This window comes from Triticum dicoccoides, chromosome 6A, assembly GCF_002162155.2.
Source record: "Triticum dicoccoides isolate Atlit2015 ecotype Zavitan chromosome 6A, WEW_v2.0, whole genome shotgun sequence".
NCBI classification, from domain to species: domain Eukaryota; kingdom Viridiplantae; phylum Streptophyta; class Magnoliopsida; order Poales; family Poaceae; genus Triticum; species Triticum dicoccoides.
The window spans coordinates 34,328,152-34,340,998 of NC_041390.1; the positions used below are offsets into that span (position 1 = coordinate 34,328,152).

The 12,847-nt window shown below is 50.6% G+C and overlaps 1 protein-coding gene across 1 annotated transcript; it reads right to left on the bottom strand.

The window, feature by feature from the left end:
- Positions 1-483: 483 nt before the first annotated feature.
- On the bottom strand, positions 484-1,081 carry LOC119314369 (histone H4). Its single transcript, XM_037589088.1, has one exon. The coding sequence runs from the start codon at positions 995-997 to the stop codon at positions 686-688; it is 312 nt and encodes a 103-aa protein (XP_037444985.1). The 5' UTR covers positions 998-1,081; the 3' UTR covers positions 484-685.
- Positions 1,082-12,847: the final 11,766 nt, after the last annotated feature.

Genomic DNA, 12,847 nt, shown 5'->3' on the forward strand with positions numbered 1-12,847 from the left:
CTTCCAACTGCATTCAGCTCATGCATGTTTTCAGCCAAACAAATCAATTGCTTCTTATCGTACTTACAAAAGGACGTGCCTGCTAAAAATCTATGTTCGGCCACAGAAATCAGCTGCCTCAGTTAAAAGACGCATCAGATGGTCAACTTCTATTTTCGAAAACAAGCAACAAAAAGACGCGGCTGCTAAGGTCAGACACCCGGGTCTCAATGGGCAGCACATCTCTTATTTGAAACTTGGTTCAACTGGCAGAGCACAGGTGACAGGTTAATAATGTATTGACAGCCATGGAATTGGAGAAAGGACACGCTGTTTGGGGATTTTCATCTGAGTATCGAACCAGCTCATGCCGGGCATTTGACACTTGACAGTTGACAGGCCGGAATGCAGGGAGGGTTCAACTCTACTGCACACTGAAGCCAACACGATCGATTTGGGGACAGAAAAGTACAGCGACAGAAAATTGGGAACGCACGGACAAGATTAAACAAAGCGCACTTGTAAGATTTAACAACAGAGCAAGAGATTGCAGACGAATTCAGGGGTAAAATCCAGATATTTCCATTCTACATCGAAACAACAGACAGCAGCGAGATGCGGCCATTCCATTACACCGAACACTGAACAACCGATGGCTAGCTACGAAACTGGCGGCGCGAGGTGGATTCGACTGGACCGTCGGGGCCTAGCCGCCGAATCCGTAGAGGGTGCGGCCCTGGCGCTTGAGGGCGTAGACGACGTCCATGGCGGTGACGGTCTTGCGGCGGGCGTGCTCGGTGTAGGTGACGGCATCGCGGATGACGTTCTCGAGGAAGATCTTGAGCACGCCGCGGGTCTCCTCGTAGATGAGCCCCGAGATGCGCTTCACGCCGCCCCTGCGCGCCAGACGGCGGATGGCCGGCTTGGTGATGCCCTGGATGTTGTCGCGGAGCACCTTCCGGTGGCGCTTGGCGCCGCCCTTGCCGAGCCCCTTCCCTCCCTTGCCGCGGCCGGACATCTTCGCTTCCCTCTCCGGCGAGCTTCGCTTGGCTGCTCTGTGTGGGTTGCTGGTGGTGCTTGTTGCGGCGGTGTGGTGAGATGAGATGGGGCGTGGGGGATTTATTTATAGCTGCGAGGTTTCCGGCGAGGAGATGGGCGCGATCCGCGTGATGCGCGGTGTGGGCCGTCGGATGTGAGACGGATGGCTAGGAGTGGGGAAGATGGGTGGCGCGGATCGGTGACGTGGCGTGGAGCGGGGGCGTGGGCGGGAGGAGGTGTGTTTTCTCGGGGTGTACTGGAGGGAGTAGCCTTTTTTTGTTTTTTTGAGGGATACTGGAGGGAGTAGCCGGGGCTTCTGTATACTGTTTTGGGCCTTGGGAGCAGCTTCAAGCCCGTTCACAGCTCCAGCCGCCGATAGCTTTCACGTGTATTTCCTATTTGGCGTGGGCGACTCAAACGGACATGGATTTTGTCCGCTTTTTGTCCGTTTAGGTCGCCCGTCCGCCTAGCGAACATGAGGCATACGCACACGGACGACAACTGTTCCCAACGCACAGACGCAAAAAGCGGACATGCATCTCTTTTCCCAGTCGCTCCTCTACTCCTCCTCGCCGGCAGGCACCTTTGCTCCCAGTCGCGTCGCCTCTCCCCTCCTTCTCGCCGGCGGGCACCTCCCCGTGCCGTCCCTCTGCTCCTCGTCGTGCTGCCCCACTGCTTCCAGCCGCGTCGCTCCCTACTCCCTCTCGCGCCGCCGTAGGATCTTGCCGGCACTGAAGTCGAGAGCCCACTCCGCGCAGGCCGGGGCTCTGGAGGTCCCCCGTCGAGCGCTTCTTCCTCTGGATCGGCGGCGGGCACCTCTCGCGTCGCCCCTCCGCTCCTCCTCGCCGGCGGGCACCCCATCGCGCCCTCCGCCCCCATCGCGCCGCCCTCGCGCCACCGCAGGATCTTGCCGGTGCTCAAGTCGGGGGCTCGCTCCGCCGTGGCCTCCAGCACCCCCCATGAGCTCCAGCGCCAGCGCCAGCTGCTCCGCCGTGGTAGGTGGCGGCCTGCGCCGGTGGGCTCGCTCCTCGTTGCAGCGGTTGTGGAGGTAGATGGCCTCGACGCGGCGAGGGGTGGGACGGCACGTGTGGGCGGCGCTGGATTAGGTGGGGATCTCGCCCCGTCGAGCGACACGTGTTGTGTCACTGATACGTGGGTCTAGGGGCGGACACGAGAGGGCAGCAGCGGAGGAGAGCGGACGATGAGAGCGCTCGTTTTGTCCGCCGCGGACCCATTCGTGGCCCATTTTTACGTTCAATTGGGTCGGGGCGGAGGACAAACGGACAGCAGGAGGACACGGACGTCCGTTTGGGTCGCCCCGTTGGGCCAGCTTTTAGGCCAACTCCACCGCGCGACCCCAAACGGACGTTCGTTTTGTCCGGTTTCTGTCCGTTTGGGTAGGGCAATGGGTCGTGTCCAGGCTTGTCCTGGGATGCGGTGGCCGTGCGCCCAGCGCGCGACCACATCCGTTTGCCCCATCCTGTCCATCAGGGCCAAAAATGCCCATATTTTCATCAAAACTAGTTTTCCAACCCAAATTTTTGTCTGAAAATTAAAATAGTTTTACAACCCAATTGAAATTATCTTTAATAAAATAGTTTTACAACCAAATCGAAATTTTCTTGACTAAACATAAAATGGACCAATACATCTATTGGTTGCCAATGTGATCCCACACGTGCTCAACCAAGTCATTTTGAAGATTCAAATGAGTGTGTCAATCACGCATCACGGTGGAATTGAGCAAACTGTTCAAATGTGGCCGGGTCTTGGTGCAGGGGCTCAATGTTTTCACCTTGATAATCAAATCATTGGTCAAAGATACTCTCATCACGCTCGTCCTCGACGATCATGTTGTGCATGATCACACAAGCAGCCATCACCTCCCAAAGCTTCCTTTCATCCCATGACAGTGCAGGGTTTCGAACGATACCCCGTCGGGATTGAAGCACACCAAAAGCATGTTCCACATCCTTTCTAACACTCTCTTGCATTTGGGCAAATCTCTTTTTCTTCTCACCTTGGGGTTTCGAGATTGTCTTCACAAAAGTTGACCACTGAGGATATATACCATCTGCTAGATAGTATCCCTTGTTGTATTGGTGGCCGTTGATCTCAAAGTTGACAGGTGGGGAGTGGCCTTCTGCAAGCCTCGCGAAGAATGGAGAACGCTGCAGCACGTTGATATCATTGTGAGAACCTGCCATGCAGAAGAAAGAATGGCATATCCAAAGATCATGCGATGCCACCGCTTCTAATATGAAAGTGCACCCGTTGACATGCCCCTTGTACTGGCCCTGCCAAGCAAATGGACAGTTCTTCCACTCCCAGTGCATACAATCTATGCTGCCAAGCATGCCTGGAAAGCCTCTAGCTACGTTGGTCGCCAACAATCTCTCTGTATCAGCGGCAGTTGGCTGCCTCAAGTACTCTGGGCCAAACACCTCGATCACAGCCTGGAAAAACTTGAACATTGACATCAGACATGTTGTCTCACTCATACGCACATATTCATCCACCAGATCGCCTGGAATTCCATATGCAAGCATGCTGATGGCCGCGGTGCATTTCTGGTAAGAGGAGAATCCAAGCTTGCCAAGGGCATCCGTCTTGCACTCGAAGTATGGGTCATGAGCAACCACTCCCTCTCGGATACGATTGAACACATGCCTTGCCATTTGAAAACGGCGACGGAATTTATCCGGCTTGAAGAGCGGGGTGTTGGCAAAGTAATCAGCATAGAGCAGGGCATGGCCTCTCTCCCTGTTGCGGTTCAGGTTGGGAGCACGGCCAAGGACTGACCCCCTGTATTGAGGAAGCTGCCATTGAATGTGGTCGTGAACAACCAGTGCAACCACCACAAGATCTTCATCATCCAACGACGAATCGTCCGATGAACAAAGGAAGTGATGGAAGAAAAAATCGTCTCCACTGTCCATATCTTTGTGGGCAAAATGTCGAACACCTTGCGGTCGTGGTGGCGAAGAGGCTGCGATGATCACCTCGACGCGGCAGGGATGGTTGCCGGTCGGCTACTGGCCGCTCTAGAGCTGTCGTCGGAAGCTGCCGAGGCCGCCGTGGTGCGTCGCCGGCGGTCCTGTCCCCTATGTGGCCGGCAAAGACGGCGACGGCCAAAACTACGGCCAAAGCACGGGCGTGGTGGAGGCCATGTTGAGACGAATTTAATGGTGAAAACAGATTTTCAATTCGCTTTTTAATCAGGAGATAAAACATTTTTAAGCCGAAAACCAAAAAGATTTCTGCTGATGTCATCTGTTCATACGTGGCAAAATGAGTGGTGATGAAGGCGTGTGGGCGATATGCAAACGCCCACACGTGTGGGCGTTAGTTTTTCTGTAATTCTATTTTCTTGCTTTCTTCTTGTGTGTTTGAGAAATCTTAGAAAACCAAAAAAATAGTTGTAGTTAATTTACTTTCTATGCATGCTTAGATGTATGATACGTCTCCAACATATATATAATTTTTGATTGTTTCATCCTGTTTTATTATCAATCTTGAATGTTTTATAACCATTTTAGTCATTTTATATCATTTTTTGGTACTAACCTATTGACATAGTGCCCAGTGCTAGTTCCTGTTTTTTTTCCATGTTTTTTACATCGCAGGAAATCAATATCAAACAGAGTCCAAATGGCACGAATTTTTATGATATTTTTTATGGGCCAAAAGGAAGCAGATGGGCCCTAGTTGCACCTGGGGGTGCCCCGAGGGGGGGCACAACCCAACTGGACGCGCCATGAGGTCCTGGCGCGCCCCGGTGGGTTGTGCCCACCTCGGGTGCCCCCCGGACCGCCTCTTTGTTCTATAAATACCCAAATATTCCCAAAACCCTAGGGGAGTTGACGAAATATTCATCCAGCCGCCGCAGAGTCCAGAAACACCAGATTCAATCTAAACACCATCGCGGAGGGGTTCACCACTTCCATTGGTGCCTCTCCGATGATGCGTGAGTAGTTCTTTGTAGACCTTTGGGTCCGTAGTTAGTAGCTAGATGGCTTCATCTCTCTCTCTCTTGATCCTCAGTACAATGGTCTCTTGGAGATCCATATGATGTAACTCTTTTTGCGGTGTGTTTGTTGGGATCGATGAACTTCGAGCTTATGATCAGATCTATGTTTTTATATCCATGAAAGTATTTGAGTTTCTTTCATCTCTTTTATGCATGATCTCTTATAGCCTCGTATTTCTTCTCCGATAATGGGTTTTGTATGGCCAACTCGATCTATTTATCTTGCAATGGGAAGAGGCGCCCGATAGTGGGTTCGATCTTACGGTGCTTGATCCCAGTGACAAAAAGGGAACCGATATGTATGTATCATTGCTACTAAGGATAAAAAGACGAGATATATATCTACCGCCATATAGATAAACGGATCTTGTCTACATCATGTCATTGTTCTTATTGCATTACTCCGTTTCTCCATGAACTTAATACACTAGATGCATACTGGATAGCGGTCGATGTGTGGAGTAATAGTAGTAGATGTAGGAAGGAGTCGGTATACTTGAAAGTGCTAGTGATCGACTAGAGGGGGGGGGGTAAATAGGCGATTTTTATGAAAGTCTTCAAAACATGGAAGTTTTGAAGACAAATGATAGAAACAAACCTATTACCATGCAGCGGAAGGTAGACTACCACTACTAGGGAAAAGGCTAGCAGCAGCGCAGATTTTTTGCTCACTAGTAGTGCGGGTAGGCGCGCTACTAATAAGGCGCTACAGCTATTGCTTAGCAGTAACGCGTGCCTGCACACGCTACTGCTAGGGCAAATAGCTGCAGCGTTTGTTCACTCCCGCGCTACTGCTAAGCGTGTTTTCTCGCCATCGCTACTAGTATTCTTTTTTTATTTTTTTATTTTTAGTGTATTTATGCGCCATAGGATAAATATTGGTACAATACCAGTTATGAGGTTTACATCATTATGTCCATAACAGTGTGTCAAATGAATGTGGATTAGGTTCAAGTGGAGGCAATATGTGGTGCATGTCAAAAGTATACTACTAATCCAAACTTGATCTAGTTTGGACTAGTAGTACTTTCAATGTGCACCACATGTTGCCTCCACTTGAGTCTAATCCGCCAGCACAAGCTAATAATAATCATCATAGTCATTACCACCAACACTAGCTATTTTATCATCATAGTAATAGTGTAGCACATCATCATCCTCAAACTCATTTCTAGCTACATAATCACTCCTGCTGCTCACTCTTAGGTAAAATAACATAAAACATGTGTAGCTTTCCTCCTTGATCAAGTTGGAGCATGCAGATGAACTTGTCTCCTAATCGTGGGTAGCGCATCTGTTTGCTGCCCCCTAGTACTTCTCTGCGTTTCTCCATCACACATTTGGTCCAGTCTTGCACTATTAAGCATCCGTCGCTAATCTTGAATGCACTAAAGTAATCTGTAGGATATCTTGGCCGTAAGCTAATAATATTCATGGTACCTTTAGTCTCGATCCCATAAGGCACAACATTCATCGGGAGTCCCTGTTGAAGAACATCATATGGTAACATACTTAGCAATGAAGTTTAGCTTCAAAAATAATGTATGGAAAAGATGCACTGAGGACAAATAGTAAAAATCTTACCATCCTTCCTAAATAGATGTGACCGTAGTTCATTACGAACAGTATTGGTCGCACGTTTTCAGTACTAACATTTCTAAATGCAGGAAGAAAATTTGTCTTGACAGTATCAAGATCCTCAAGCCATGAAACATAATGACTTAGCTCCTCGCAGTTGAGTTCAGCCTCGGGACAGTAGTAGGTCCTGTCTACCAAGCCCTGGACATGTTTGCTTGCACCGAAATAAGCTAACAATACAAATTAGTTGTCAACTATTTTTGAATAAACAATATCAAAGACATAAATATGGTTGAGAAACTTACATAATGGTATAACTGGAGGCGTCTGCACATCGACCCAGATGTCGGTATTACCTTCAATATCATCTTCCGGGCGAATATCAAAGGTGATAACCATATCAGGCTCAAATGCATAAGTCTTGCATAGTGCTTGCCATGTTTTGCATCCAAAATAGGTGTAGTCGTCTGAATTTTATAATTTTGCGTGGAAAATATAACCATGCTCGGTCTTCAAGTAAACTTTCTTTACCTCCATAGTATGACTGAAACCTATCTTATCCAATACAAAAACTCTTGCATGGCAGGGGATACGCTAGTACAATAGTAAAAATATATAAGTTGAAGCAAATGAAGCAGATGTCATGCTTAATTACGAAAAAAGACTTGTCGTTGTGACTTACTGTATCCACTTCGAAGTTCTCGTCCAGCTTGATGCTGAAGCGCCTATCATCATCTAGGAAGATTCCGTCGCACAGGTCGCGCTCGTCTTCGCAGTATTTGCGAATACCGAAATCCTTTTCGTCATCAGACATTTCTTATGTTCATAGTTAAAACATTAATTGAAAATCAATCGAAGACAACTACCAGGATACTCAACACACAAATCCGGGGCACTCGATATTTCCTACATATTCTGGCACAAGTCATGCCAAAAATCACGGAAAAATTCGGCATGACCTTTGCTAAAATAGGACATATCGAGCGCCTAAAATTTGCCGGAACGGAAATGAATCAACACTCCAGCAAAACATAGGCCACTCGGAGGTGTAACCTGCAAACATGACCGGCCACTTGGATATTGAGCAACACAAGATATACATTTCAAAATATCTTATAGGACTCAAATTAGCATGCATTCAGTGAGCAAAAGTAAATCATCTCATGCGTCCGTACATCGTCGAATATTATCACTAATACATCCCAAATAGTGTCATACATATAACATAACTAATACAAATAAAACCCTAGCACACGACGGGTATCGTCGCGGGCAGTGGACACCCACAGAGAAGGAACCATCACGGGATCATAGCTCCAGTGAGATCCCTGGAGAACCTGTCAGGTATTGGAGAACCTGTGCTCCAATGCAAACAAGTAGCGACGGACGTGCGCGTCCTCCTCACTGACACGGTGACGCACCACCTGATGAAACTATGTACCTAGGGTAGGGGCACGGACCCGTCCAAATAGCCCTACCCAAGGACATCCCTAGAAGAAGTCACCTTTGAATCGACTTGAAGGTATCTCACTCGACGGGTCCAAGACACTCGACCAAGAAGCTACCACTCGACCATGAAGCTAGCCACTCGACCGCCAGGAGATCTGAAGTCACTCCACAGGCAAAAGGTCGGCTATTAAGTAGTCTTTGTGGTCATTATAGCACTCTATTAGGGGCGTTACTAGTAACGCCCAACCTTAAATGTACCTTAAACCCTGCATTACTGAGGGCAGGAGAGGGCCGACGAACTCTATATAAGCCACCCCCCTCCTCAGTATGAAGGGTCCGCACCCCTGTTATTCACACGCCAGTAATCCAGTCGACCGCCTCCGGGCACCGAGACGTAGGGTTGTTACTTCCTCCGCGAAGGGCCTGAACTCGTACATCTTGGTGTGTTTACAACTTCCCAATAGCTGAGATCTAGCCTCTCCATACATACCCCCCCTACATCACTATCAGAGTTAGAACCACGACAGTTGGCGCCCACCATGGGGCAGGAATCTTAGCGCTTGATTGGAGAAGTTGCGATTTTTCCGATCCCTTTGATCATGGATTCGTGCGGAGTTCTGGTGGAGGGCCGCGAGATCTGCCTCGGCGCGCTCACGTTCATCGCCGACGACTCCGCCTGGCTTCAGGAGGCGCCACTCGACATCGACGCGCTCCCCGTCCGCGGTGCGACGCATTTCCGCGCATGCGTTCGTGGCGTCCTCCTGCGGCAGCCGTCGACCCAGTATCGGTCGGCCCCCGTATCGTCTCCCCGCTCTGTCTCCCACCGGCGCAAGCGCTCCGGTTGGTCGAGACTTTAGAGGTGGGTGAGGCATGTCGTGGCTCGCTAGTCGGCCGCCCCGCAAGTCGCGGCAATCGAGCCCAACGAATCCCTCTGCGGCCTGTTCGACCTGTCGACTAGCTCCGCGGAGACCGCATTCGAGTGCGACAGCAGCGACCCAGCGGCTGAGATCCTGGCGGTCGATGGAACGCACAGTCCTCCCGGTTTCCCTCGCGCTGGTGGAGGCGTGGGTGGGGGCGACCCGTCGCATCCCCACGATGAGTATCTCCCCGAACCTCTCACGTCATTGCAGCGAGAGGAGCTTCGCCGCCGGAACACGGACGCACTCCGCACTCCTATCATCGGAGAGTCCCCTGAGGCCCGGGCCTTGGAGGACGCGCGCTTGGCTAATTTGGCTGAGCGCACTCGACTGGAGAATCTCTAGCGAGCACTCGACGAGCAAGCGTGTCAGCGGGCTCCCGAGTCTAGTCGACGCCAGCTCTTCCCGCCGACGCAGGTATACTGAACCCCAGTTCAGAATTTGGCCGCCGCGGCCCGTATAGCAGAATCGATTCAGCCCTCCCAGTCGGAGGCTGGCAGGGGCTTGTTACAGATCAGAGCGTTGCTCCGGGCGGCGGGAAACTAGAATTCCGCTGTTTCTCAGTCACGGAACAGGATCCACAGTCGATCCGTTGCAACAGATACAGTCCAGTCGGCTCACAGCCCGAGATCGCCCCCGAGGCGTGAGGGACGTGGTGACCGGCATGATCAGTACAGGAGGAATGAGCAGTATGATCACCGGTTCGATCGTGATGATTGACGTCGAGTGCCAACCCCTCCCCCGAGGAGTGGGTCGTATCCGCCTCGACGGCAAGATGACAGACGCCCTCATAGTGTTGGGCAGAGGATTCCAGTCGACCCCAGGGACCCAGGCTTTGATGCGAGATCCATCCTCGTTCAAGGTTTGGTTGACAGGAACAGATCTCATTGAGAAGGCCACGACAGAGATGTGCCTGCCAGCAGCGGAGTATATGCTTCAGGGCCAGAGTGTTTCAGTCGAGCCATCAGAGCCGCAGTGATTCCTCCCAATTTCAGGATGGCGACTGGAATCAGCAAGTTCACCGGTGAATCTAAGCCTGACACTTGGCTCGAAGATTACCGAGTGGCTGTACAGATTGGCGGTGGCAATGATGAGGTGGCCATGAAGCATTTGCCTCTCATGTTAGAGGGCTCAGCTAGGGCGTGGCTAAATCAGTTGGCACCCAGCAGCATTTACACTTGGGAGGACCTCTCCCGAGTGTTTATCACAACCTTTGAAGGAACATGCAAGCGACCTGCAGGCCTTACAGAGTTGCGGTCTTGCGTGCAGAAGCCGAATGAAACTCTGAGGGAATACATCCAGAGGTGGATCACACTGCATCACTGAATGTGCCAGACCATCAAGCAGTTTGTGCCTTCAAGGAAGGCTTTAAATACAGAGAGTTGAATCTGAAGTTCGGTCGAACTGGAGAGATGTCCCTGAATCGGATGATGGAGATTGCCACCAAGTACGCTAATGGTGAAGACGAGGACCGACTCTGGAGTGGCAAGCACAAGGCAGTCGCCCAAGAAACTGGAGGAAACTCCAGTCGGAAACAGAAGCGGAAGGCCAAGCCAGCCGCTCCTGGGGAGGCCCTGGCCGTAGCCCAGGGAAACTTCAAGGGAAAACCCAAGGGCACCTGGAAGCCCAAGAAAGTCAAGGATCAGGATGGAAACGATGTTTTGGACCTGCCATGTCACATCCACACCAAGAAAGATGAAGAAGGTAATTTTATTTACCCAAAGCATACCACTCGACAGTGCCGGCTCCTAATCCAGCAGTTTCAAGGCAAACAGTCCAAGGATAAGGAAAAAGAGTCAGATAGAGTCGAGGACAAATAAGATAGCGACAACGGATACCCCCAAATCAATTCCACCCTGATGATTTTTGCTGATGTCGAAAGCAAAAGTCGACTGAAAGTCATCAACCGTGAGGTGAATATGGTTGCTCCGGCAACACCCAGTTATCTGAAGTGGTCTCAGACTGCCATCACGTTCGACCAGTCTGATCACCCTACGCACATTGCCACCCCTGGGAGGCAAGCTTTGGTGGTCGATCCAATTGTCGAAGGCACTCGACTGACCAAAGTCCTAATGGATGGTGGCAGCGGCCTGAACATACTGTATGCCAAAACTTTGAAAGGAATGGGCATTCCGATGTCCAGACTAAGTACCAGTAACATGAGCTTCCACGGAGTCATTCCTGGCAAGAAAGCCGAATCACTCGGCCAGATTGCTCTTGATGTGGTTTTCGGCGATTCAAAGAATTACCGTAAGGAAAAGTTGACATTCGAGGTTGTGGACTTCCAAAGTGCTTATCATGCCATTTTGGGCAGGCCAGCTTACGCACGCTTCATGGGTCGACCATGTTACGTGTACCTCAAACTGAAGATGCCTGGCCCTAAAGGTGTAATCACTGTTACAGGCAACCGAAAGAAAGCAGAAGAGTGTTTTCAGAAAGGCTCAAAGATCGCTGATGCTCAGATGGCAGTGGTCGAGCTGCAAGAGTACCAAAAGACTACCGATCCGAGTGAATTGCTACGAGCCAAGAAGCCTGCTTCAGAATCAGCTTTTCAGTCGTCCGGTGAAACAAAGCCAGTCCACATTCACCCGACCGACCCCGATGCTGCCCCGACTCACATCTCAACGACGCTCGACTCCAAATAGGAAGAAGCGCTCGTCCAGCTCCTCCGTGAGAACTGGGACATCTTCGCATGGAAGCCCTCTGACATGCCTGGAGTTCCCAGAGGGCTGGCTGAGCACCGTCTACGAGTCGACCAAAATTCAAGCCTGTGAAGGAACATCTTCGACAGTCCGCCGTCCAGAAGAAGCAAACCATTGGCGAGGAGGTAGCTCGGCTCTTAGCAGCGGAGTTCATCCGAGAGATTTACCACTCCGAGTGGCTCGCCAATGTCGTCATGGTCCCCAAGAAGGACAAGTCACTTCGCATGTGCATTGATTTCAAACATATCAATCGGGCCTGCCCGAAAGATCATTTTCCTCTCCCTCGCATCGACCAAATAGTCGACTCGACTGCGGGGTGCGAGAGATTGTCTTTTCTAGATGCCTATTCCGGGTACCATCAGATCCGTCTGTATGGACCCGACGAGATCAAAACAGCTTTCATCACTCCATTCGGATGCTTCTGTTACGTCACCATGCCGTTCGGCCTCAAAAACGCCGGAGCCACGTTCATGAGAATGATTCAGAAGTGTCTACTCACTCAAATCAGTCGGAATGTGGAGGCATACATGGATGATATTGTGGTCAAGTCACAGAAAGGTTCCGACCTGCGGGCTGACCTTGCTGAAACCTTTGCCAACCTCAGGAGGTATGATATCAAGCTCAATCTGTCAAAGTGCACGTTCGGAGTTCCAGGTGGAAAATTACTCGGTTTTCTCGTTTCCGAACGGGGGATCGATGCCAATCCTGAAAAAGTTGGCACCATACTCCGGATGAAGCGTCCTGTACGCGTGCACGATGTCCAAAAGCTTACAGGCTGCTTGGCCGCTCTAAGTCGATTCATTTCTCGTCTCGGTGAAAAGGCGTTGCCTCTTTACCGACTGATGAAGAAGTCTGACAAGTTCGAGTGGACTCCAGAAGCTGACGCAGCATTTGCAGAGCTCAAAGCTCTGCTCTCCACCCAGCCGGTGCTTGCTACCCCAATCAGCAAAGAGCCTCTGCTGCTTTACATTGCAGCCACAGGACAAGTTGTCAGTACAGTACTTACGGTCGAGTGGGAAGAAGAAGGAAAGGCCTTCAGAGTTCAGCGCCCAGTCTATTATCTGTCTGAAGTTTTGACCCCTTCAAAACAAAGATACCCTCACTACCAGAAGCTTGTATATGGGATTTACATGACCACGAAGAAGGTTGCACAT

Bases quoted from the DNA above. Each gene is read 5' to 3' on its own strand.
- LOC119314369 (XM_037589088.1), bottom strand. From the start codon at position 997: ATGTCCGGCCGCGGCAAGGGAGGGAAGGGGCTCGGCAAGGGCGGCGCC.